This window comes from Lithobates pipiens, unplaced genomic scaffold, assembly GCF_037356315.1.
Source record: "Lithobates pipiens isolate NorthernLeopardFrog02 unplaced genomic scaffold, aLitPip1_a1.2 Scaffold_18, whole genome shotgun sequence".
Lineage (NCBI taxonomy): Eukaryota > Metazoa > Chordata > Amphibia > Anura > Ranidae > Lithobates > Lithobates pipiens.
Genome location: NW_027507758.1, coordinates 509,658,826 through 509,686,470, shown reverse-complemented (window position 1 = coordinate 509,686,470; position 27,645 = coordinate 509,658,826). Strand labels below are relative to the sequence as shown.

Genomic DNA, 27,645 nt, shown 5'->3' with positions numbered 1-27,645 from the left:
ATGAAAAGCTTAAAGCTGCTGTGGCTGGATGGGGCTGGGTGGTGCACTTAGTGGTACTTATGTTTAGTGCAGTATAAGCCCAGGGACAAATGCCTGGAACACAAGAAGTCTGTGTTTTGGGCATTCATCCCTGAGCACATACTAACCTAAATGGAAGTACCACTGAGTGCACCACCCAGCCCCATCTGGCCACAGCAGCTGTTTGAGAGACTTCAGCTGGGCTGGAGGGTGTACCTGTGCCCTCTGCCTGTGGCTGCCATGTACCAGTGTTAAATGTCCACTGTGTGCCCACTGGGGCTCTAAAGTGACATTATAGACAGTAAAAGTTAAAAAAATAGGGCTCCAGAAAAAGAAGACTTTTCATATGTACCTCTACAGAGGGTATTGACTCTGATCGTTGCTTTGCTGAAGAGCTACAGCCTCTGGTAGAATCCTAACACCTGGCATTTCTGGGAGTCGGGAATGCCTATGTAGCTCTTTTTTGGGGGAGGTTTAAGAATTGACCCCCCACAACTGGATATTTCACTAAACCTGTAGGTAAATAAATCAGAACCTTTGCTAGGTAGAAGAGTGGGTTTTATAATGAAGTTGGCAGTGCCTCGATCCAGGACAGGGTCCCCGTGAACAGAGGGAATTCCTTTCTTGGGAAATTAACCAGTATTCTAATCAAAGTATACAATAGCAAAAGGCAGTGCAGCGCTTCACAGTAAAAAAATAAATGTCAATTTATATACATTGAATGAATAAACAAAGTTCAAATAGTGACATGACCGGAAAATCTTCTCTTATGTTCAGAAGATCTGTTGTAATAGTAATTGTAGTGTGCCACACCACTCACCAGAAAACAGACATAATCCAGCATTGAGATATACATACTTATACCAAAAGTATTACAGGGTGAATGAATGAATGAATGAAATACTTATATAGCGCACAATGCGAACTGAATCGCCTCTAGGTGCTCTTCCATCATAATTTCTCCCCACCAATCTAAACACTCACCATATGGCAAATCATGACAAGCCTCGAACTGCTATTATGGAGCGTGGTGACATCATGTTCAGGTATGGAGATGGCTTGATGGACTCCAAATGGGGACGGACGCTGTGCAAAAAATCTCACCCATGTGAGCCCAAATGATGCTCATATAGTGTAGTAATTTTGTTAGTTGATAGGCAGATCCCTTGAGAGTGTGCACAAAACATGTCGGAAGGGGCCTACGTGTTGATGGCATTGCAGCGGCGGCCATCTCTGTAAGTTCTGCTTGGCCATGTTTGTTTGTATACTGAAGCAATATTGGTGCTTTTAACTTAAACAACATTACTACACTATATGAGCATCATATGCATATATGAGCACACAGCACATCTAACATACCCAGAAGCATTTGGAATCCTAAAGAGTTTTCTGTGTCTGTTGATTTTAGCAAAGCTATGATCCAAACCAGTGCCAGCTGGAAAGGTAAGTATGAACAGTCCTCTTTTACAGGTGCCCTTCTTTAGAAAACTTGTTTTTATCAGTGACAGAGCTCTTGAACTACTTGCTGTCGCAGGCAATTTTACATTTTTCAAACACATGTTAAAATCAAAATCTTGTGCTAGAAAATTACCTCGAACCCCCATATGTGTGGTACAGTTGCTATTTACATATGCATTTGGGGCCGACGTGTGCATTTGCATGTATATGCGAGGAGGGGGCAATTTTTCACTAAGTTCCTTTTTTTTTTCTTTTACCATTATTGTAATAACAAGAGGATAGCTCCCAATGTGATAGATTTGGGCAGTGGCAGCTAATTTTTATGGAGACATCAGGGGTCAATTCTTCTCTGCCCTCCAAAGAAGCTGATTTCACACAGATCGTGATTGATCAGCTGTTTCCCTGGCTTTGCCAGCCAGGGATAGACAGTTCTGAACTTGGAAGTGATAAAATCATTGTCTCGAGGGCACTATGTACCAAATCTGCTGGGATTGTCCCAGGATTAGGGGATATTGGAATAGGGTGTTTTCCTTGCTCCGTCGACTATTGGGTAAAGTAGTAAGTCAACAGCCCCAATATGCCCTATTGAATGAAGCTATACCTGGTAGCCCCTGCAGCGCACAGAGACTGGCTTCTTTTATTTTCCTAGCAACCACATGCACAATTGCTGAAGCTTGGAAGAAGCCATCAGTTTAATTTACCCGTACCAAACATAAAATTTAGAGAAAAATTGAGAAACCGGTGCGTGTACTGCTTAATAAGGCTAACATAATGCTAAACCATCCATTTTATTTTTCATTTGAACATAGCAGACATGGTATACTCACCTCACCAGTGGTTTTGCACAAAGCAGAACAGATCCAACTTGTCTGGGGTCCCTCGCGGGAAACTTCTGTCCCCTCTCCCCTACCGAGTGCCCCCACAACAGGCAGCTTGCTATGGGGGCCAAGCTGCACCTTCTGACTTTACAACCACGTTAAACAATTTCAAAAGACATGGCCACCCTGGGCCGAGTATATGCATATCCAACTTGAGGAATGAATATGGTCTTCACTCTTTGGCCTCAGGGAACCCTAAGTATACTGTCTCCTTTCTTTTTCACTCTTTTTTCTTTTTCTCTCTCTGGCTCCTTTGGTAAATCCTGAGACCGCTTCTCTTGCTGTTTTTATTTTAATCATATGATTTGTATGAAAGTTTCTCTGAAAAAGGCAGAAAAAGCAGTTTGCTTGGTTCTCTTATTTGCCACGTTATATTGTTGTATGACTATCTCATGAATTTGTAGCCATGTAGCCACGTTATCATGCATAATGTTTTCCTTTTCTTTATGTGCCATTATTTACTGTGCTGTCAGATGATCTATATGCACCTTCTTGGGCCTGTGACTATGCCTTTTGCTAATACTGCCCTACTTTGCTGTATTATTTTCTTTTCATCTTCTGTAAAACCTAATAAACATATTGAATGCTAAAATCATTGTTACTTCCAGGGTCATTCATCACAGAGGAGAGTGGGGAATTAATGTTTTTCCATTTCTTTTGTGTGAAGGGATCCTGGCTATTTACCATGATCTCGGGCTCCCCAGAGGAACGTGAGAGTCCGGGAACCACCAAGGGTGACAGCGGGGGTGGGTTAGGTGGCCCTTCTCTATACTGTAAAAGAGATCAGCTGTAGAGACACCCAGATCACTTTCACAAGACAGTGGAATACCAGCTGTAAAAAACTCTACCAAGACCATGGCTGCAACTGAAGTCTTGATCTTGGTATGACCACTTGAGAGCAGGACATTTTTATATGTACACCGGTTAATTTATAAAACCCTTTATTCAATTTTGGATAGAGTAGGGAATGGACCATTTACTTTCTGTTCCATGGACACAATAGGAATTACGTGAGAATCTCTCCAAAATAAAGGAAATCCCGTTTTAGACAACCGTCACTGGTTTGTTGACAACTCAAAATTTCCCTCAATTTCAATGCTAGAGATATTGACCATAAGGACAAATATGGGGGTGATTTCCTCTAGCAGATACAGGGACAACAATGTAAAGCCAACAGTGGTTTTAACCCCTCATCAAAACTTTGGCTTTAGATCATTTTTGATGAATGTGATCAACATCATGTTTTTTTTCACTTACAATTGGATATTTAAAATAAACACAGGTTCAATGATTTTACTATCATTCACCTTGCAATGTGAACAGCCTTTGCTGCTTTAAAAAATAGGTCTGCTGGCTTTATGTTCAGGCTTGGCCCTTCTAGAATGCAATGGGGTTAATTTACTAAAGTAGTGAAGAATTTTTACTTTACATGTTCTTCTCAGAACATGTAAATAAAGTGAAGTTGTGTTCACTTTAAATGCCCAATCACATGCAAGACCAATTTAAAACAAATTGATTGTGCCTTGCACATAATTGGTATAATCATCCTATTTACTAAACTAAGTAAACATTCACTTTGGAAGGTGCCAATGTTTACTTCTGTAATAAACCAACCCCAATAATTCTGTAAGGTCAACTGAAGGCGTTGAACCTAAGTGCTATAGTGCTAAAGTGCTAGTATATACACCATCAAGACCTTTCTACATTTAGTTGTTCTAGGCAGTGCTTCACTTCTGTCACCTAAAACCTAATAGCTCACCTAATGGCTGCATTTAGTTTATATTTTTCACCTCTGCACTTGCTTGACTCTTAAAATAAAAGGCAACTTTATCAATGATTTCAGATCATATAGGAACATTTCTCTCAGCATTAAAATAGCTTTTATCCCCTAGAAAACAGACGTCAAGCTAAGATCCCAGCTGTCTTCGATAATTGCTAATATTGTCAGCTAACGTTCCTCGGCCTTTTGTGTGTATGAAATCTTACCTATCTTAATATCACCTAAACACCCGACAGATAATATTATACTAGAGCAAAAAATTTTCAAATATTACTCAAAATGAGCTGCTGTACTATTTTGATGTTATTCAATGAAGAGATCTTTTTCTTAAAGTATAACTAAAGGCAAACTTTTTTTTTACCTTTTGACAGAGTGATGAAGAATTAGTACACCTATTTTTTTTTTTTTCGCTAGCGGTTTTGCAGTAGCACGTTGGAGCAGAAGCTGCGGTCACATCTCACACTGATTATTGCTGATTTATTTATGAATGTATTTATTTACTTGACTTGAGTGTGTATCGCATATAGCACGGCAGCCTTGATCTCAATTTCCATTTTTGTTTTTTGCTGTCTGTGCCCTCATTAGGGAGATTTACCCTCTTCTTTTGCATTATTTACCAATATCATCAAAAGTGAAAGTAAAAGAAAATTGAGAATTTTGGCTTGTCCCCAGAATAGAAATAGTAGGGAAATCTTCCAATAGGGAGTTCTGCTGACCCTAGTGACAACAAGGGATTCCTTCACTTAGGAGGGTTTTTTTTCACTTCCTGTTTTGGCTACGGGGTAGGAAGTTAAACAAAATTTCCCTAATATGACATAGATGGCAGAAAAAAACTGACAGGGTAATAACCTTCACCTACTCTATCAAAAAGTCATTATTTCTACTTTAAGGCTTGGGTCACACTATTGCAAATTGAATGTGGTTTTCCCCAATCCAATTCGCATAGCAGGAGATTTCAGGTCCGAATTCAACAAAACATTTGGGCTGAAATCGGATCTGAAACAGTGGATGGAGACGTACCGGACTCCTGCTGTGAGCCATTGTGTTCTGCAGTGTGAACCCAGCCTTAAGCTGAGCTCTAGGCTGCTATACAATATACAAATGTTTGCAGCTCTGTAATCTCTAATGCTTCAATAAATGTATTTTTAATGCAAACAGACTAATTACATAAATTCTACCTGGTATCAGTGTCTTGCAGTCATTTCTATGGCATAACAGAGTGGGAGAGAAAAAAGTGGCACAAGCAGGCAATTAGTTAATTTACCATTTTGACCCCCCCCCCCCCCCTCAATCGCCTTGTAGGGAGTAATATGAATAAGAAAGAAAGAAAAAAGCATACAGTGAGCAGTCTGTATAAATGGTTATTTGTCAAACCAAATCAATATAAATTTAATGTAAGAAAATTTAGAAATTTAGAAAGAATGCATAGAAATGTAAACATTTAATCACATTCCCTTCCAAAGGCAGATCACTAACCCCAAAAGATAGCTACAGCTGTTGTGGAGGTTTATTACAATTAGCCAGAGAATTCTGGGGATCGTAGACTCTTGTATCTAATCCATATCCTTTCCAAATTAACTTGGAGCTTGCCTGATAATATGAAAAAAAGTATATGTCAATGAAAGAAAATTAGAAAATGAATTTATCTACTTGTGATCACTAGATGCCCAGTCCCTGGCTGTGATGGACAAGGTCATGTGACGGGGAAGTATGCATCACATCGCAGTGCATCTGGATGTCCACTGGCGGCCAAGAGGCAAAAAGATGGCTATATGAATGGCTCACAGTTCTCTTGGAAATCTGGAAAAACTGAAGGAATGTCCTGTCCCACTCCTGGATGTGATGGTTCCGGACACATTAGTGGGAGTTTTCTTACACATCGGAGGTAAGTTGCTTGTTTCTTGGAAACCAGCTGTAGAGTTCAACAGCCTCATGTGTTGACATCAGATTTGTTATTGGGAAAATGCTCAGACATTATTGAGTGCTCCTATATATGCATTTGCTAAAAAAATTTTAGATGCTAGATATCTAATTCTAAATGTAAATGTCATACAATCTGCCTTTATCCAGATTGGTGCCCTCCATGAGAATTGATCTCTCCAGTCCCCAAATATCAGCTACCAAATATAATCAACATTAAAAAAAATATGTAATTGTCATGGTTGAATTAAAATAAGGTACTGCATTTGTATAAAAAAAAAATCTTACAGATGGTTCCTCATCCAAACAAAATAGTTTTTTTCCTAAATATTGATTTAAACCTTCAAATTGTTCACCTTGAATCTACAAGAAAATGTAAGGATCAAATATATGAGGGGTCTTCAAAAGGTTTCCACACTTTTTTATATTTAACCCCCCTGACGGTATTCCCGAGTCTGACTCGGGGTGGATTTTTTATACCAAAAGCGGTATCCCCGAGTCAGACTCGGGACAGCGTCGCTGGATCCAGGAGGAGGTTTCCTTACCTTCTCCTTCGAATCCAGCGTTGTCTCCCCGCTGTACGAGCGAGCCGTGTCTCGCTCGATCTATCACATCGGCGATCTCCGTGCCCTGCGAGCGTTGCGACGCACGGGCACGGAAATCGGCGCCAAATTCAAAAAGTGAAATAAACAGTATACATACAGTATAATGTAATCTTACAGATTACATTGCTGTATGTAAATATTTCACATCCCCGTTGTCCCTAGTGGTCTGCCCAGTGTCCTGCATGCAGTTTTATATTGTAAAAACTGTTCTTTATGCCTGGAAACTGGAGATTGTCCATAGCAACCAAAACTGTCACTGTACATCAAAAATGATTTTAGACCAGCTAGAAAACAGCGATAATAAATTAGAATGACTCGCAGAATTGAGCGATAGCGATTTGTGGGGAGATCCGTCATCAAATAGTGAAAAGTAATGACAGTGACAATTCTGCAACTCAGCAAATTTCAGTGTTTTTGATTAGATTACATTATTGAATAATTTTTATTATTGTTATATTATTATTTGGTACAATTATTTATAATTATTTATTATATTATAATTTATGATTTAATTTTTCAAACTTTATCATACCTGGGATGTCTGCTAGACTCTGGTTTGGACAGATTTAAGAGAGTTATTCCTAAGAATTGCAGGACTACAATATAAAACGCCAAATTTTCATGCAAAATAATGGTACCGCTTTTAGCACCTAAAATCCGAAATAATGGTACCGCCAGGGAGGTTAATAGAGTTAAAAAAAAGTGTGGAAACATTGAAGAACCCTCGTATATTAGCAATTTAACACAGAAATGATATCTTTACAAAATATGAAATACATCTAATAAAATAAATATTTTTTATGACTTTTTTTTTAAATATTAAGATCTTGTAAATTTTATTTTAGTTTATCGGGATGTCCAAGAGCCACATCAGCAATGAAGAAGGCCAGATTATCAGGGGAAGAAATGATGACTATAAAGCAAAGAGCAACCAATGGTATTGTCTATTGTTAAGATAATGTCATAAAGCTAGTGTCTCATAATAAATTTATTCGCCACTGTATTAAAAGAGATGTGTGGGATTTTTTTTTTTTTTTTACAATCATACTTACCTAAGTGGATGCAGCATCGGTCCCCCACTGGCTCTAACACTGAGAATCAAGGGGATCTAACACCGCCAATCACTCTGTTCTCAGGGCTCTGTGAGCAGAGACCTGGTGACTGTCACTGGAGTGCTGGGCTGTGGAGGGGGTGGGAGCGGCCGGCTCAGACTTTTTTGGGTATTGTGGGCTATGATGTAGACAGGAGAACTTTTTTTTTTTTTCAATGCGCAATGCATTTTCCTGTCTGCTGTTTTAACAAAGCAAATGTGTTGTTTTTACTTGCTTTTTTTTATAGTCAAATTATTTTTTTCCAAGCAACTACAGAATAATACTGAAGTTTTAAAGAGAGAACAGAACTCTTTTTTTAGCAAGGAAGATGAAACAGCTTATAGGCATTAGGTAGTAATAAGTATAAAAGTAAAAAACAATACAATATTTTCACCTCTGCACTCAGACACCATGTACTTTTATGACAGCATTTTTTATTTGTATTGTCATTGGTTTTGTCTTGTACCATACTGATTTAATCCTTCAAATTATTCACTTTGAATCTACAAGAAAATGTAAAGTTCAAATATACAAGGGGTCTTCAAAAAGTTTCCATACTTTTTTTATATTCAATAGAGTTAAAAAAAAGTGTTGGAAAAGACACTAGTCCATCTAGTTCACACAATAAAAAAAACATAAACACACAAATAGAAAAACTCCATAAACACAGTCCTATACCCACAGCTGATCCAGAGGAAAGCAAAATCCCCCAATAAACCACAATTCAATTTGCTCCGAGGTGGGGGGGGTATCTTTTCTGATTCTCGATGAGACAATCTGATATATTTTGTGCATTTAGAAATGCATCCAGCTCTTTTTTGAAACAATCTACTAAGCTGGCCAGAATTAGTTCTTGGGGAAGCCTATTCCACATGTTCATATCTCTTACTGTAAATAAGCCTTTCCTTATGGGAAGGTTAAATCTCTTTTCGCCCAGATGTAAAGAAATGCAAATATGGCTCCCTTGCCCCCTATAATGACCTGAAAGTGAATAGCTCTACATCATGTTCACTATATGCTATCCGTGTCCCTGTTATTGATTTTCCCTCACTTCCATTGGTATTGTAGAAAGAAGTGAGGGGAAACCTCTTTAACAGAAATACAGATAACCGTTAAAGTCCGATAAGGGTTACGACCTTTCTTCCCTCTGTCATAACTTGTTTCTGCCAGTTACATTAAATTACAAAAAGGCATCAATAGTTGTTTTACTTTCAATTTACCCAAAAACTCGAAAAGAATGGTTAAACAATGGGATCATCACATGTATGGCCAGCATTTATTTATCCTATTTTAGGTACTTATATAGCTCCGTCAATTTTATGCGGCACTTTACATATACATTGATTTACATTCAAATCAGTCCCTACCTTCAAGGAGCTTACAACCTAAGGTCCCTAACACACATTCATACATATACTAGGGCCAATTTTAGACAGGATCCGATTAACCTAACAGAATGTCATTTGCTGCTTCTTCTTTTTTCTATACTGTTATTAGTCCTCTCAGATTCACTAAGTAAATCACCTAAATTGTGTTGTTATCTATAGAGACATTAACAAATATGCTATTAGAAACTGCAGAAATTGTTTTGTTTAGACCTTCTTTCTCTATGAATGTTAACATTTTTTATTCAGTCCTAACAGTCATTTTCATAGTTGGCAATAGGGAAAATGTTCTAAGTCTATTAGACTCTTTTCTTTTACTATCCTCCAGGTATAGAAAATGATGAAGAGATCAAACAATTAGATGAAGAAATAAAAGAACTAAATGAATCCAACTCCCAGATGGAATCTGATATGATTAAGCTGAGAACTCAGGTAACAGTTTTCTATAACCAGTATTGCAAATGTCTTATTTAGCTAATTTTAAATAGAATATTACTACAACTAGTACTGCCAAGAAAGCATACAGCTCTGCTATGTATGAATTTCCTATATGAGATGCCACTAACTTATTAATCTTTAAAAATAAAAATAAAAAAGACTAAAATAAGACAGTAAAGCTTTTATTCTCATACTCACCCATACTTCATGCATGCAAAGTTCATTCTCTTGAAGTGAAGTTCACCTTTGCTGCCAAGGGTCGAAGTTCACTTGTGGTTAACGTAACATGGGTAGGCCAGGTGATCAGCACAAAAGCATACGCCATGTAAACATTGTGATGCTAAAACTCGATTATCATTTGTCATTTAACATTTTTCTTTCTTAAAGCCTGCACTGTTTCTTTGTGACGTGCATGTGCATGAAATGTCCGGATTACATCTCTATGTGACATATACGTGAGTGCATCTGTACTTTTGTAAATACCGTTTTCCGTGGCCACATGTTCATGCTGGCTGCATGGTATTCATCAACCGAAACATCAAAGGTAGAAAAAGACAGATTTGTGGAAAAATACAATTACATGGAGGGTAAGGGTGAGGATGAGAACCTTCTTATTGTTAAGTGTTGCATTCAAGTGTGTGGCACTGATTAACAAAAAGTTATTTAATTTGAACTCAACAACTGCAATTTGGCACAAGGAAAAACCGAGTTCAGTTAAATAAATAAAAAAAAATATATATATTATAATATTGTCTATAGACTTTGGATTATTGACGATAAATGTAGAATGACAGTTTTGCTTGTGTAATAAAATTTAGTGATTATGATTTAATCATATAAAGAGGTGGAACTTAACTGCACACATGATGAATTAGAAAAAAAAAGTCTATCTCTCTCAAGCATTACACAACCCTTACCTAAAAAAGCTGGGTTTTATCTTTTAGTGAATCTGTTAGCCTAGTCTGATGGCTAGGCTAACATATATATATATATATATATATATATATATATATATACAGTATATAAACATTTCTATTTGGTTTCCAAGATTGATCCCTATTGGACGTCCACATACAGTTCCACCTCTTTTGCTTCATTCTCTGCCCCCTTTTCAGCTTCTGCTCCCTCCCACTAGGTACTGGACGAGCGTCCTGTTGCTTGCCAAGATCCCTGTGTTGATGAATACCAATTTCATGTAAGTTACACGGGAGGGGAGGTTTTGTGGTTTTTCCATGTAACTTACACGAAATTCAGCCTTTGAAGAATAAAAATTGTCCATACATAGAATTCTATTTTTTTTATCTCTTAGCAGAACACAGCTTACATTATAAAGAGAGCTATGAAACATCACTTTGCAGAGTAGATTTAAGGTTTTAAAACAGTTTTAGGTGTACATGAAGGAAGGGCACTACAGCCTGCCAGTGGTTAAGAATCACAGCACAGTATTTTTCGACTGAGGTGTACAACAATATAATAATTACAGCTATATTTCTTGGAATATGCAACAGCATCAATATAATAAAATTAAGGTGCTGATTATTGGGAATTTGCTGATAATAATTCACTTTGAATTACTAAAGGAGGGTCATTTTCTATGCATTGCAAAAAATAAAATACATTAATTTAGCGCAGTAATTGAGAGTGTGCTGACTTCAATCATGAAATTGTGCAAACAATTTGTATTATTTATTTATTATTATTGATATTTATTTTCAATTTCTTGCACAATTTGGTATTCTTTGCATTGTGAATTTTCACTTTGACCCCCGAATACTAAAATAATGAAAATTCACTTTGCAAAGTAAAATAAAGTGAATATGCTCTATTCCTTTAGTAAATCAACCTTTTTGTGTGTATAGAACACGTCTTTAGGAGATATTAGACACACTGCAGACTTGATCGATAGCTGATCACATATATGTGGGGAGTTTCTGTATGTCCACATCCACTGTTATACTAACACTCAGATGTGTGGCTCTGTACACCTCAGTTTGACAGGTTTGTCCAATTGCATGTATGGACAAATGTGTTAAAAACCCATCTACCTAATATCATTGGGCTTAATTAATGGATTAGGCAGAAAGTAATATGCATAGAGCAGTGCCTTTTATTTGTCAATAAGAACTCATCATTCTAAAATCTTTTAATATTAAACAAAGCTCTGATTGGCTGTTCTTTGCATAGTTTTACTAAACAGGTACATCTGCACACATTTGGGGCATGTTTATAACTAGACTCAGTAGATAAAATTGCAGGAGGTTGCCTAGCTTAGATAAACTCTATATTACAACAATTTGATGACATGAAGATACAGTATACAACATCCAGACTCAGAAAGATTAAAGGTATTCTAGGCACCTTTAATAGAGAAGGCAGACATTTTTGTACTCTAAGCAATATTAAGCTTATTTAGCTATTTGTGATTAAAAACCACATGACTCCTGCTTCACCCATAGACATGGCTGCCTCTTCAGCCTATTACACCAACTGATAAGTTAAAGTATAACTAAAGGCAAAACTTTTTTTTTAGTTTTGAAAAGAGGGGAGAAGGATTGGAACATCTGTCAGTTTTTATTACTGTCTGTGCCCCCGTTAGGGAGATTCCCCATCTGTTTGTCCTGTTTAATATTATCATTCAAAGTGAAAGCAAAAGAAAGTCCCAAAAAAAAGCAATAGATGGGAAATCTTCCAATGGGGGCATTAGTTCTGGTGACCTGGGAGTCCCCATGAAATTTGGGGGGATTTCCTCTCACTTCCTGTTTGGCTATGGGACTGGAAGTAAAGGGAAATCTCCCAATGGCAAAAATAAACATTACAGAGGTTAAAACTCTAAAATGAAAAACAAAGTTGTGCCTAGAGTTCTACTTTAAAGAATACGTATGATAGAGTATGGTTGATATAAATATACATTAGTAATGAAGGAATAAAAATACCTTAGGACCAATGTCTCAATGTGTTAGGATACCCACCAGGAGGCCAATGCAGCCATAAAGACACATGGCACATTTATGCAGCACTCACATAAAATCAACAAGTGTTTTGTTAAAATGTATTTTCTTCATTTTCTCTTAGACCTAGTTTGATTTGTACTAGTATAGACAGCATAAGTCAAATTTCTCATCTAATACAAATTATTTTTATTGTGCTTGAAAAAAAAACATAAAAAAATTTAAAGTGTGATATTTGCCAGAACATATACGGTAATCTTACAGAGCTCAGCTTTATGGCCAGCAGAAAGAGGAAAAAAATAACTTGAAACTAAAAAAATGACAGGTACAATTTGATAGGCTCCTGTGAACAATGCCTCCATTTTCTTTGCTCCAACATTTCTAATAACACGTGAGTCAGGCTGTCTGTGAATGAACCCCAAGCATGCTTTTACAATATATTTTAGTCACCCTGGACGTTGAAGCCGGCACATTTAATACTTTTATAACATAGAATATAAGAAGGTAAAAATTAAACACTATGAACTAGCTTGGAAATTTTAAAACACAAACTGAAGTCAGATGAAGAATGTCAATATAGATATGGATAGAAGTTATTTAAATTTAAAAATCCTACACATGATTGTAGCTAAATATTTAATATTTAAATGATCATGCACATAGTAATATTGAGCCATAGCACACGATTTTTCTAATCATAGAATGAACTCCATTAGGTAGACTTCACATTAATAGCTGTCTTGGTAAAGTTACACCTGATGCTAATGGTTTGTAATGGTCTCTGTTGTGTTTTGTGGCTGGCTGTACTTTTTAGATTACAACAATGGAGAGTAACCTGAAGACAATAGAAGAAGAGAATAAAGTCATTGAGCAGCAAAATGAGTCTCTTCTTCATGAACTGGCCAATCTTAGTCAGTCTCTTATTCACAGTCTAGCTAACATCCAGCTGCCCCATATGGTAAGTAAATTATCATATATGTGTATACTTACATTAGTAATTCTCTCCTTTGGAATGTTCCTGCTATTCCAGTGACTCCCTCTAGAATTTTATTTATGCAGCATTGTGACTGCCTATATATTTAATATAATTAATAGTATTAATAATGCTATTTTAAAAATATTCTATTTGTGATTGCTTATGGTACGTAAATGACCTCCACAGCAGAACTATATATTTTCAGCTATGACTGCATAGAAGGTAGTGGTTGTGAAGGATAGAGATAGCAGTGTGCAAATTCAAGCACAGATATCCACCATATTTATTCACTAATATAGTCAGGTGATATTATTCTCCAATGTGCCAAAAACAGATGTTTTACTTTGTGGTCTTGCCCTTTAATAAACTTATATAATCCCAACCAAAATTAACTATGCTAACTAAATCTAATAGTAATCTTATGGGGGGGGGTTGATAGCCCCTGTCCACATTATTGCCGACAAGGTAGATCTGGGAATAAACATCATCTTTCTAGCTAGGACATCCACTGGAGGTGCCACCATAAACGCTTCATATTATTTCTCTTCTTTGGCTGTTGCTGATTTTACCTTCCAGAGTAAAGTATGCTAGTTGCTTAAATGCCTCTAGTTTCAGCACAATAAAACACGTAAAGCAAGAAAGTCAAAGTTAAAGCTGTTGGATCAGTAAGATGCTTAGGGTGCTGTTACATTCAAAATGAGTGGTAAGCAATGTCAGCATCCTCAGTTCCTCATTACAGGTTTCCTTTAACAGACCAGTATAGAGTTAGTGGTGCATGTGCCATGTATAGAAAGTGCTGCTAGACTGAATATAACTTGGACAGGTGAGTATAAAAAGGAGTGGACATAAAAAGTTGGGTTTGAGCTTTTGAAATTCAAAGCATATGCTGAAGAATCTGTATATCAGTTTCTGATAATCTGTTGAAACATTCACGTTTTTCATTAATACTATTAAAACTTATGTAAACTCACTTGTATTTTACATGTAGTGTCCCTTCAGATACTCCCCATGAACTACATCTGTGGTCTGCTACTCTTCTCTCTCCTCATTTGCTCATCCCATGCACATCTTCAGGATTTCTCTAGGGCCGAACTGCTTCTTTGGAATTCATGATCATGCTTGTTTGCTGCATCCATCATTGTTGCTGCACTTGTCAATCAATTCGTAATGTCTCCTTTCTTCAGAGACTCATCCAACCCTTAGTGCTGTTAATGTGAAGCTACCTGGTTCACCTTCCCTTCACCTAAACCCTAGTTTATTCCTCACTGGCACTTAGGATCTGGAAGTGTATGGATGTTTTGATTTCTCAAAAACATGCATTTCATGTTCAATGTCTTGTTCAGATTGTGAGCTCTTGAGAGCAGAGTCACCTCATCATCTCAGTCTATCTGTAATTGTCTGTAAAATATTGTATATTATTTTTGTGAATGTCAGAAGTGTGATATGATAATAAAAATACAGCAATGAAATGGAAAAGTAAGTATAATTCCTGACATTTTAGTTTTAAAGCGTTCCTCTTGTATATGGAATACACAACCTACAACTACAAATGGCTCAGTTACTGTACTGTCCCCATACAAAGTCTACCGTTGCAAATAAACAAAACTCACAAACTGCCAAAATGCATAAATGTGCCATCTCTAAAACAACAAACAACTAAAACCCAAATAATAAATATCAATCAATAATATTCAAACAATGCCTTTATTGACCACCACTAAAATAAATAAATAAATAAATATACAAAAACACCCATTTTGTATATGTCAGTCTGGACTTCTTCACATCTTGTGATAGATTGACATGAATCCTATATAAAAACTGGACAAAGAAGTTTTCCACCAAAATGGAGAATTTGCGTAGAGCAACTTACATTCAAATCTCACCTTCTGTTCTCTTGAATAAGGATACAAGCTATCTAATATGGATAATTATTTTCGATTCCACTTTATAAATAAATGGGGGAATCTGAGTTTTATAAATTGCACATTCTGACATCAAGGACTCTCCTCTAGCTAATACAAATCATAAAATAGTGTAATTCTTTGCATTGCCATATGGGTGACATAGTAGTTTGCAATCTCAGCTCAGTTTACATACTAAAGGTATTATGACAACCATGAGCAGCGTATTGGAAATGCCATTGTTAAAATGTGCTATGTCATAAAAACCTTCCAAGGGATTAATTCAATTCTCACTAAATCAAATCAGAAGATTTAGGTTGGCTTGTCCCGGAATACAATGACACTCAGCATTCTTAATGAATCCCAAACTAACTTAGTGAATAGTTATGTTCACTATGCTAACTTATGTTCACTATGCTAACAGCTTAAAGGCCAACTCCAACTATCCTTTTTTTTTGTTTTGTAGTGTGGCGAAATGTGTCATCTGGCAATTTATTCTTTCACTTCATCCCTGCTGACATTTTTCCTTACTTTCTGTCCCAGTGACCACACAGGAAATAAGAAAAATCTCCCAACTTAAAGTTTTAACCCTTTCTCAGTCTACTAAAAAGTGTGTTTACTGTCTTATTTTCCTTCATTGGAAAATATATTTTTGTATATGCAGACCAAGCTTTCCAGAAAATGTGACAGTGACAGGGTTTGGGACCAATCAAAAAGTTCCAGGGGTGTTTAAACAGTTGCAGTATTTTTTTCTTTATTATTATTTTAAAAGAATACTAAAATGGAGTGAAGTAAATGTTAGTCGTGCAAGTAACCTTGGAAATATCATGATTTTTGCCAACCCTGGTCACTTTTACTAGACAGCTTGGTCAGTATACAGTATCTCACATAAGTGAGTACACCCTCACATTTTTGTAAATATTTTATTATATCTTTTCATGTGACAACGCTGAAGAGATTACACTTTGCTACAATGTAAAGTAGTGAGTGTACAGCTTGTATAACAGTGTAAATTTGCTGTCCCCTCAAAATAACTCAACGGACAGCTTTTAATGTCTAATGTCTAAATCGCTGGCAAACTAAGTGATAATGTCCAAATTGAGCCCAAAGTGTCAATATTTTGTGTGGCCACCATTATTTTCCAACACTGCCTTAACGCACTTGGGCATGGAGTTCACCAGAGCTTCACAGGTTGCCACTGGAGTCCTCGTCCACTCCTCCATGATGACATCACAGAGCTGGTGGATGTTAGAGACCTTGAGCTCCTCCACCTTTCATTTGAGAATGCCCCACAGATGCTCAATAGGGTTTAGGTCTGAAGACATGCTTGACCAGTCCATCACCTTTACCCTCAGTTTCTTTAGCAAGGCAGTGGTTGTCTTGGAGGTGTGTTTTGGGACATTATGTTGGAATACTGCCCTGCAGGCCCAGTCTCCAAAGGGTGGGGATCATGCTCTGCTTCATTATGTCACAGTACATGTGGCATTCATGGTTCCCTCAATGAACTGTAGCTCTCCAGTGCTGGCAGTCCCAGACCATGACACTCCCACCACCATGCTTTACTGTAGACAAGACACACTGGTCTTTGTACTCGTCACCTTGTTGCCACCACACACGCTTGACACCATCTGAACCAAACACGTTTATCTTGGTCTCATCAGACCACAGGACATTGTTCCAGTAATCCATGTCCTTAGTCTGCTTGTCTTCAAACTGCTTGCAGGATTTCTTGTGCATCATCTTTAGAAGAGGCTTCCTTCTGGCACAACAGCCATGCAGATCAATTTGATGCAGTATGCAGCGTATGGCCTGAGCACTGACAGGCTGACCCCTCAACCCTTCAACCTCTGCAGCAATTCTGGCAGCACTCATACGTCTATTTCCCAAAGACAACCTCTATATATGACGCTGAGTATGTGAACTTAACTTCTTTGGTCGACCATGGCGAGGCCTGTTCTGAGTGGAACCTGTCCTGTTAAACCGATGTATGGTCTTGGCCACCGTCCTGCAGCTCAGTTTCAGAATCTTGGCAATCTTCTTATAGCCTAGGCCATGTTTATGTAGAGCAACAATTATTTTTTTCAGATCCTGAGAGTTCTTTGCCATGGGGTGCCATGTTAAACTTCCAGCGACCAGTATGTGAGAGTGAGAGCGGTAACACCAAATTTAACACACCTGCTCCCCATTCACACCTGAGACCTTGTAACATTAAAGAGTCATATGGCTAATGGGAAAATGGCTAATTGGGTCCAATTTGGACATTTTCACTTCGGGGTGTACTCACTTTTGTTGCCAGCAGTTTAAACATTAATGGCTGTGTGTTGAGGGGACAGCACATTTACACTGTTATAAAAGCTGTACACTCACTACTGTACATTGTAGCAAAGTGCCATTTATCCAGTGTTGTCACATGAAAAGATGTGAGGGGTGTCACTTTTGTGAGATACTGCACATATATCTATCTATATATATCTATCTATATATATATATATATATATATATATATATATATATATATATATATATATATATATATATATATATATACATATACATATATATATATATATATATATTTATAATAAAAAGAATATAAATAACGGAATTAATATCTAAAAAAAAATATCTGCATAATGAATAGATGTATTACGTTTATTAACGACATCGTTATTAGAATGACGTTTTTTATGATAGTAGTACTGCTAATTCTCAAACATAAGATCTCAGCTGGAGATTCTCAGGCAATCAGCAGCACAGTTTGAATAAAAATCTTCACATTTATCGGAAATTACATGACCAGTGGCCTAAAGGCACTCTACAATATTTGTCACGAATAGCACATACACTAAGGTTTAATCCCTGAAAAAGTGGGGAAATATGTAGGGATACGAATGTGAGTTTCGGAGCACTAGGACATTTGAATTCAAATTCAAATTTCCCCATCAGTCAGTTACTGGAGAGTTAGCAAAAGAAAGATAGAGTCAAGTCATCAGTCAAGAGAAAGTACAGCAGAGAGTGATGTGGCAAGTAGATACATTTCCGGAATGGTTGGTGGATGCTAGTTTAGATAAGGCACCAAAGGAGAACAACTTGTATTGTATATACATATTAATTAAAGTCTGATGGAGCAACGTGTCCAGTTGCGCAGGACATGTGGGATTGGTGAAGTGCATCAGACACCAACCAAATCTATGAAACTGCAGTGTACTATTATTGGCTTTGGAGGTGGCAGTTTCCATAGAACAGGTATGTATTTAAAGAGGAACTCCGGCCAACCTCCTGATTTTTTTTTCCCTGCTTACCTGATAGAGGTACCTGCACTTATCAGATACTCACACATCCAATGGATTCAGCGTTGTCCTGCTGAAATCATATCAAGCCCGGCCACAGCTACGTCCCACGCTGCCATGTTCTATCTGACGTCATCGAGAGGCTCACCAGCTCTTCCAGGTTCAGCAGGCGGGCCTCTTGATGATGCGTCGATAGGCTCACCCCCTCCTCCTGTTCTTCAATTAAAGCCTATTCCTCCAGGGATATGTGACATACATATCCTGGGAGGCACAGTGGGCAGTATACGCGTCATGCATGAGGATTTAGGGCGGACTTTCAGTAGATAAAATTTACGTAAACAAAAAGAAATTACCCTATTTCGCTAGAGGAAGGGAAGAGGGGTGCAGAGGCAGGATCCTTCTCGGGAGGGTGAAGGTCCACTTTAACTACCTGTGTAAACATTATGCATTCAAGGAGCAGAGTAGTCAGGATGGTAGGGTGTGAATTTACTATAGGTGTGCATTACAACACTGGAGCTATTTTAGTATAACATGGCAAATCATTCAAATTTATAGTTTAACTTTATTCCTGTCTCCTACCTTTCAGGTTATATTCCCTGTTTAATGGCAATTAAAGGATCTGCATGCTTATGAGTGGTTACGTTAAAGAAAGTATCCTCTTTAGAAAAGCATGGAGACATCAATCAGCAAGTGCATCCAAAGGGTTTATGGGGAAAGCACAGAAATGTAGGCTATTTTTATCTCTTCTTCTTGCCTTCGGGTTTTCTTTCTAATGAACTGTACTCCTGCCAACCACAGTTGCTTCTAGGAATTGCTGGATTATGGGAATGGTTGGTTATTTTGTATGTATATGATTAAAATGCCCTTGCTCTATAAATCAAACCTGTCAGGTAAAAAAAATAAGATAAAATAACATCCTGCACTGCTTGCTACCTACCCATCAGAGCCTTGCCTTAATGTTGCTAGTCCTTACCTGATAGTTCTGGGGAGGGGGAAACATGTGACAGGCTCCTTGTCCTACCATAACTGCTCAGTGCCCAAGTAGCCAATGGGCGTGATCAAGCTCTGCTACATAAGGAGAAGGGAAAGTTACTAGTAATGTGAAATCTGACAGTAATGGGTTTAATTGTTGTTTGCCACCATTTTTGTAGACAGCAGCAAGGAATGGGGCACCAAGCAGCAGCAAGGAATGGGGCACCAAGCAGCAGCAATAATGGTATGGTCAGGCCACAGAGGTTGTCTAGCACAAAGCGTAAAATTATTTTATATGATTTTATTTGGCAGGAAAACTCTTTTGTGTCTGCCCCCACCCTCTGTTTGAACACTGCACTACAGAAATGAGAAAATACTATGAGAGAAATGTATTTAAAAAAGACTTCCCTCATCCTCAGGCTTACCAGCAGGCTCAAATTTTAAATAAAAAAGGAGCAATTATATAACCTGTTTGCAAACTCACAACATACACTATATTACCAAAAGTATTGTGATGCCAGCCTTTACACGCACATGACCTTTAATGGCATCCCAGTCTTAGTCTGTAGGGTTCAATATTGAGTTGCTCCATCCTTTGCAGCAAGGTTTAGGAGTGTGTCTGTGGGAATGTTTGACCATTCTTCCAGAAGCGCATTTGTGAGGTCAGGCACTGATGTTGAACGAGAAGGCCTGGCTCGTAGTCTCTGCTCTAATTCATCCCAAAGGTGCTCTATTGGGTTGAGGTCAAGATTCTGTGCAGGCCAGTTAAATTTCTCCAACCCAAACTCACTCATCCATGTCTTTATGGACCTTGCTTTGTGCACAGGTCCAAATCATTTGGTGGAGGGGGCATTATGGAGTGGGGCTGCTTTTTGGGGGTTGGACTTGGCCCCTTAGTTCCAGTGAAGGGAACTCTTAAGGGATCAGCATTCCGAGACATTTTGGACAATTTCCTCCTCCCAACTTTGTGGGAACAGTTTGGAGATGGCCCCTTCCTGTTCCAACATGACTGTGCACCAGTACACAAAGCAAGGTCTATAAAGACGATGAGCGAGTCTGGGGAGGAAGAACTTAACTGGCCTGCACAGAGTCCTGACCTCAACCTGATAGAACACCTTTGGGATGAATTAGAGTTAAGAATGTAAGCCAGGCTTTCTCGTCCATATCAGTGCCTCACCTCACAAATGCACTTCTGGAAGAATGGTCAAACATTCACATAGACACACTCCTAAACCTTGTGGACAGCCTTCCCAGAAGAGTTAAAGCTGTTACAGCTGCAAAGGGTGGACCAACTAAATATTGAACCCTATGGACTGGGATGCCATTAAAGTTCATGTGTGTAAAGGCAGACGTTCCAATACATTTGTTATTATAGTGTATGTGTAATCTCTGTAACCATATAATGACCATATTTAACAAAATACCATGAGCGGTAGGGATCAAAACTAGAGGTTACTCTTGCAAAAGTAAGCGGCATTGACACAGGCATGTACAAAAATCTATATAAACTTTATTAAATTCCAACCAAAAATATAGAAATTTAGAAAATCCTTTAAAAGTAGGACAACTTTTTCTCAAACTATGTTATCAGATGTGCATATTCCAGCAGACTCACCTAGGCAACCCATGTAAATAGGAATCTAATACAGTTGGAGATTCCATAATTACATATTTTCAAATTTTTGAAGAGTACTTGTAAAAGGTAATAAGTATTTATTACATAACCATAAAATGTATACGCAGCAATGTATACATTAGAATAAATTGTATAAATTATTTGGGAAGCTGGCTGCAAACAGTTGGTTTCTCCATGATGAATCATATGCATGCCCTTTCTTATTAGAGTGAACTTCTGTTGGCGACTGAAGCAAGGGGGACAAAACAGGCAGCAGGACAAGGAATCTGTAAGAATAAGCTATCAACAGATATCATGTACTTACTGTATTCTGGGTCTGCTGATAGATGACCTGGGCCCAAGTATAGCATTGTGGAATGGTGGTAGAAGGCATGCCATTTGTCCGTCATCAGGAGGTGGAGAAATATCGCGGCTGCTCTCGTCATTCTATTTCTTTATTTTTATCATATCAGAAGTTTGCTCTAAACTAATAAAATGAAGGAAGGTGGTCAGAATTGTTTACAACAATTTTTTTAGAAGTCATACAAAAACCATGAACTCAATGAACAGTTATTGGCTGTGTTTTTTTTTAAGTGCTCTTAGCTTTTTTTTTGCTTTTAGCTTTTTGCAATTGTATCTATAAAGAACAATGGAAAAGCCGCGAGTGCCGCAGATTTCTCTTTACACAGTGAAAATATACTCTGCATAGTGAACAATCTTTATTCCTTTCGTGAATCGACTCCTAGATGTCATAGAAGAAGGAAAATAAATATATCTTGTTTTCTATTTTTTATTCCTGATAATGATAGGATTATTTTTTACCTGGGGATAAATAGTACATATGTAAGGCAAGACCATGGTGTTACTGTGTAAACTGAGACATTTGGGTTGATTTACTAAAACTGGAGAGTGCAAATTCTAGTGCAGCTGTGCATAGTAGTCAACCAGTTTCTAAGTTCAGCTTGTTCAATTAAGCTTTGACAAAAAAACTGGAAGATGCTTGGTTTCTATGCAGAGCTGCACCACATTTTGCACTCTTAACTTTTAGTAAATCAACCCCTTCGCGGCAAGCTCCTTTTTGTTACCATTGCTAAATGATCAACAGTGAAAAGCCTTAGGTTATTATTATATTACTAAACAGGATTTATATAGTGTCACAGTGATATGGGATTCTATATCATTTATTACAATTTTTGCCACTTGAGTCATTAAGTCATTAGCTTAAAACAGATCTTCACCCTCAAAGCAGTCTTCACTCCTATCCAACCCTTCTCCCTCCTTTTCTGAAAAAGCACTGTTTTTTATTTATTTAGATTTTCTACTTTTTTTTAAGTGTTTGGGCCACCCCCAGGTGCACGTAGTTCATTTAGGTGAATGACATACACAGTGCTCCCTTTGCATCCTGGGATACGTATGTCTCATATCCCAGGAGGCATTGTCCTTCATTTAGTAAAGGAAGAGAGTAAAACGTCTAGCAGTGTGTCAGTGGTAGGCTCGCCAGCTGAACCTGGAAAAGCCGGCACCTATGGATGACATCGCAGAAAACACGGCGGTGTGTGACAGCGATGACAAAACTAAAAGCAGATCTCAGAGAGACAATGCTGGATTCGCTTGGTGGGTGAGTATCTGAATTGTGCAGAAGACAACACCTGGTAAGCAGGGGTTAAGATCCAGCACTGCTACCCATAGGGTGAAGTTAATATTACACCACAACATTACTCCAAAAACTGATGAATCTAAACACCATCTGTCAACGTTTGTAGTATAGGTTACAGATTCCCCTTATGAAAAATCTGGTTATAGAAAGGGTCATGTTTTTATTGATCGAAGCATATCAGTCACAAGACCTGTCAAAGTCACAAGACCATATCTCCTCCAATCTAAGCCCTTGTTCGGACATTCCGACAACAAAATCTGATGGATTTTTTCCAACGGATTTTGTCCGAAACTTGTGTTGCATACACACATTCGGACAAAGTTGTTGGAAAATCCGATCGTTCGGAGCGTGATGATGTTCATTTGTTACGAAGGGACTATGTTCAGGCTAGTAGCCAATAGCCTTGGTCTCGTAATTTGATCTGAGCATGCGTGGCACTTTGTCTGAATTCTCTACAAACAATTGGACTATCGGATCATGTCGTCGGAAAATTTTATATCCAGGTCTCAAACTTTGTTGGTCGGACAATCCGACGGAAAAAGTCCGATAGAGCCCATACATGGTTGGATTATCCGACAACGCGGTCCGATCGGACATTTTCCGTCTGAATTTTCGACCGTGTGTACAAGGGCTTAGAGTTCTTCTTGCTGTTTTAAGAAGATAGAACTCCTTGAAGTACCACAGGCACAGTACCACATCCTAAATTTTATAAAGGAGCTGAAAATACAAGCAACAATATAAAGTATTGTCCTAAATTTTATAAAGGAGCTGAAAATACAAGCAACAATATAAAGTATTGTTACATTGCACACTGTGCAATGTAACAGAGAATGGATAGTTCTCCTTTATAACTTGGCCCCTCAGGGTCCTATTTCTTTTTACTCACAATGGGCCCCTGAGCACTGGCAAGGACTTCTTTGGCCATAGTTACTCCTATGTTTTCTGCAATGCACCATAAAGCACTAATCATTGTTCAACTTATATAATGTGGAAGAAGCAAAATGTTTGTGAAGAAAAATATAGGCCTTTAATAATTTGTTAGATGAAAAACACATAAAAAATATCTATTGTCTTGTAGGATCCCATCAATGAACAAAATTTTGATGCCTACGTGACCACGTTGACGGACATGTACACAAATCAAGACCGCTATCAGAGTCCAGAAAATAAGGCACTCTTGGAAAACATAAAGCAAGCCGTAAGAGGGATCCAAGTCTAAGCAGCTGCTCTTTTGGTGAACTCATTGCTCGAACACAACAACAAAAAAAAAAAATCTCTATAAAATAAGGATGCCTCTTGTTTTCTGCTGCTGTAAGCTACCAGAAAAGTGTTATATATTTATTCATTTTGAGACAGTGTTATGCTTACAAGACTTCATGATGATTTTATGTCTTGCTTTAAAAAAGAAAAAAGAAAAAAAGAAATAGTAACTGCTGAATAGATTTTGAATACATTCACATTTTGTACGTTTTCATATAAGCTAACATTGTGTGATATGCCATGTAATGTTTATAGCTGCTAACGTATGCACATTTTTAAGGTAAATATATTTCTCAAAAGGGAAGCTGATGAAGAAAATCAGAGTGTAGATTTTTTTATGCATTGGTGAATCAGTGTTTTAGTATATCACAATGGACAAGACAAAATCCATTGGGAAATGTCTTGCCGTTCAGACATTTTCTTTAGGCCTCCAGTTGCAGGAATATTTTTGAGGACAGAAAAATCCATCATGGTGCGCATATTGTTTCACAGCAAGAAGTGATGAAGAATTGACTTTTTTTTTAATAAAGTGGAAGTTGGGTTTTTGTTTCTTTCAAGGTTGCCCGAAGAACTTTGAAAACGATAATTATTATTTTATTTTTTTTAAACTCTGTGGAAAGGACATTGGAGAAATGTAAGATATACAAAAATATTTTCTTGCTGTAAGACAAAATCAAGCTATGAAAACCTGCGTGGAAAATCAAAGCAGCTTAAAAGCACTTTTCATTCATAAATAAGCATCAACTGATCTCAATACGGGAACATCCATTGCTGAACTGTATCAAAAGTGGACAATGAGATAAATCCTACTGATCTTTTTCAAACAGACTTTGGAGAAATAGCCACTACTCACTCTTTCACTCCAGGATTGATTCATTTTCCTTTCAACTGCCTGTTAAGTATAAATATACTCGTATTGGATTCCTGCATTTTTGAAAGACACTATTTTTAATAACTTTCTTTTTTTTTTCTTTTTTTTTCTTTTTTCATTGTCCTTTTGTTTCATTGGGGGTTTTACAATTAATGCAAAAAAGAAAAAAGAAAATCTGTTTTTTGGTCCCTGGATAAAATCCAACAATAGATTTAGAAGAAAAAGTACACCATCTACCTTTGAATATTTATGTCATTTTCAATCATTTTCCACTTTTTGATTTTATTTTTGTCTGTTGTGAAAAAAAAAGAAAAAAAAAATGGGATTGATGCTTGACTGTCCATTTAAAAAAAAAATGTGACTTATGTTAAATTACCAAACTTCAGACAGCACTTATCTGTTCTAAATTGTAATTGTTACAATGCAGATTTTTTTAAACATTATTTATTTTCTTCTAAACAACTGCACTAACTGTATGCATAAGACCACTTTTTAAATCATGTCAAATATGTGTTGTGTTTATAAAAGATGTCAAGAGGATTATTATTTTTTATTTAAACTGCATATCTTTTTTCCTTCCATGTGTTGTTATGCAGAAAGTACAATGTACTTAGAATTTTGCTATGAAAAAGATGGCTTTTTTTAAAAAAGAAAAAAAAAATATTTTTAGCAAAATAGGACTTACAGGGTCATTGTCCCCACAATGTGCCAGTTGATAATTTGCACTTACCTTGTCCTATATATCCATAATATACGGAGGTGTGCAATTTTTTTTTTCTCTGTGTCTATAGCCTTTGTGACACTAACTCGGAAACAAAAAAAGAAATAAATAAAAAATACAAAAAAAAGATATACTGGAAGCCATGATGGCTAATTCAATAATATCGCTAAGGGAGGTTACAGGGATCTCACAACAAATATTCTAATACAATACTCAACCTCGGTATATATATGTATAAATATATGTATATCCCAGCGGCACTTTATACTCTACACTGTACAAAAGCTTACAGTTTTCCAGGAGGACTTTAATAACTAGCTGGGAATAGCTTATGTAGTTACTTTTGGGGGCTTTGCAGTATGTTCTCTGTAAAGGCCTGTCTTTCTGTTGTGCTATTAGTTGTAGCGGTCATGCTCAGAACTGCCTTTTCAAATGCCGAAGAGAGGTGCTCGACCTTCTGCCATATCCATGTCATACTTTGCCTTGAAGTTCTTCTTTCAAGGTGGCCATTGTTAATACTGGCATCTGCCTTTTATCACTGCATTGTGTCTGCAGCTTCTTTGCCAATATAGTAATGCTTTCAGTAGATAAATAGATAGTATCAGTTGGGATTATTATTGTTATCACCTATGTACAATGGAAAGGGATTTTAAGCACAAACCTGCTGCTCATTTAATGGTGGTACATTAAACTGTATCAAATCAAAAACCTATCTGTGACTATTATTATATAGGGATCACAAAAAAAAAGTGTCACATATTAGAATGCTGACCTTTCATATGGAATTATTGTGAGTCATCGAAGTTTATTTATTATAACTTATTGTTCATATTCATTTCTAAGTTTAATTTAAGTAATCATTTATTAAGACAGAATTTTGTATAAACTATTTATTGTGCTCTCTGTGGAACTGAAGTTTGATTTATTTTTGTACTACACGGCATGGATTTGTTGATGACATTTTAATTTTGCGATAAATGTGTGGAATCACAAGTTGGTGTGATACTTCATTTTTAAATTGTGAACTTTGTACAAATTTTGTCATGCTGGATGTCAACACATCTTACTCTAAATAAAAAAAGAGGAAAAAAAAAAAAAAAAAGCAATGTGTTGCCACATTTGTAGCATAGTGTTTCTTGATTTACATGCATAACCCTATTTATTAACAATGCAGCCATAAAAAAAATAAATGCTTTGATAAGATTTAAACACTTTAGTTTTGAATTTCACTTTTTTTTTTTTTTTTTTTTGAATTCTTTAATTTTGAACTAAAAAATTGGTAATATTCATGCCTAATATTTTGCATGTTTTAATAAAATGTTTCATTTGTAAGAAAAAAACATTTTCTAAGTATATATGCATTCTCCTCTTTCAAACTGTAGAAAACAGACATGGAGACAACTGTTTTTTACAACTTGATATTTTAATAAAAATACAGACAAAAAGTATTAACAACATCATATACAGTCATGTATTTTAGATAATATCTAATGCAATTTATTGGTGAAAGGTCTAAGCAATAAAACATATGAGAAGAGACTGTAAGGACTTAATATGTAAAGTCTGGAGGAAAAAGAGCGGGGGCGTGCGCGTGCGCTTCTGGTGGCGTGCGTGTGCCCCCTAGTGGCCACAGAGCGAATCGACGTTACATAACGTCATTTCATCCAGCCGAGCCATTTGCCACAGTACAACTGCGACGGCTGGTCAGCATGTGGTTAAAGTGTTACTAAACCCAGGACCCTGCATTCACTATATCTGGTCTCCCACAGTACACAGAACATGGAAATGCAATTATTTTAGTAAATGTAAACTGCTAGATACCTTTTCTCATCAGCAGTGTATAAAACTTTTGCGACTC

The 27,645-nt window shown here is 37.1% G+C and overlaps 1 protein-coding gene across 23 annotated transcripts in view; it reads left to right on the top strand.

The window, feature by feature from the left end:
- The window catches only part of MYT1L (myelin transcription factor 1 like), a 629,697-nt gene extending 602,701 nt beyond the window's left edge, over positions 1-26,996 (top strand). For 18 of the 23 annotated variants that reach the window (XM_077488713.1, XM_077488709.1, XM_077488705.1 and 15 more), the window contains 6 exons: positions 5,798-6,019; positions 7,505-7,596; positions 9,464-9,567; positions 10,709-10,768; positions 13,336-13,479; positions 24,014-26,996. In XM_077488713.1, coding sequence (XP_077344839.1) covers positions 5,798-6,019; positions 7,505-7,596; positions 9,464-9,567; positions 10,709-10,768; positions 13,336-13,479; positions 24,014-24,154 — 763 coding nt within the window. In that variant the 3' untranslated portion in view covers positions 24,155-26,996. Of the gene's footprint in view, positions 1-5,797; positions 6,020-7,504; positions 7,597-9,463; positions 9,568-9,960; positions 10,491-10,708; positions 10,769-13,335; positions 13,480-14,485; positions 15,691-24,013 lie in introns of those variants that run through there. The other 5 variants (XM_077488717.1, XM_077488718.1, XM_077488720.1 and 2 more) reach the window with 3 other exon arrangements.
- Positions 26,997-27,645: the final 649 nt, after the last annotated feature.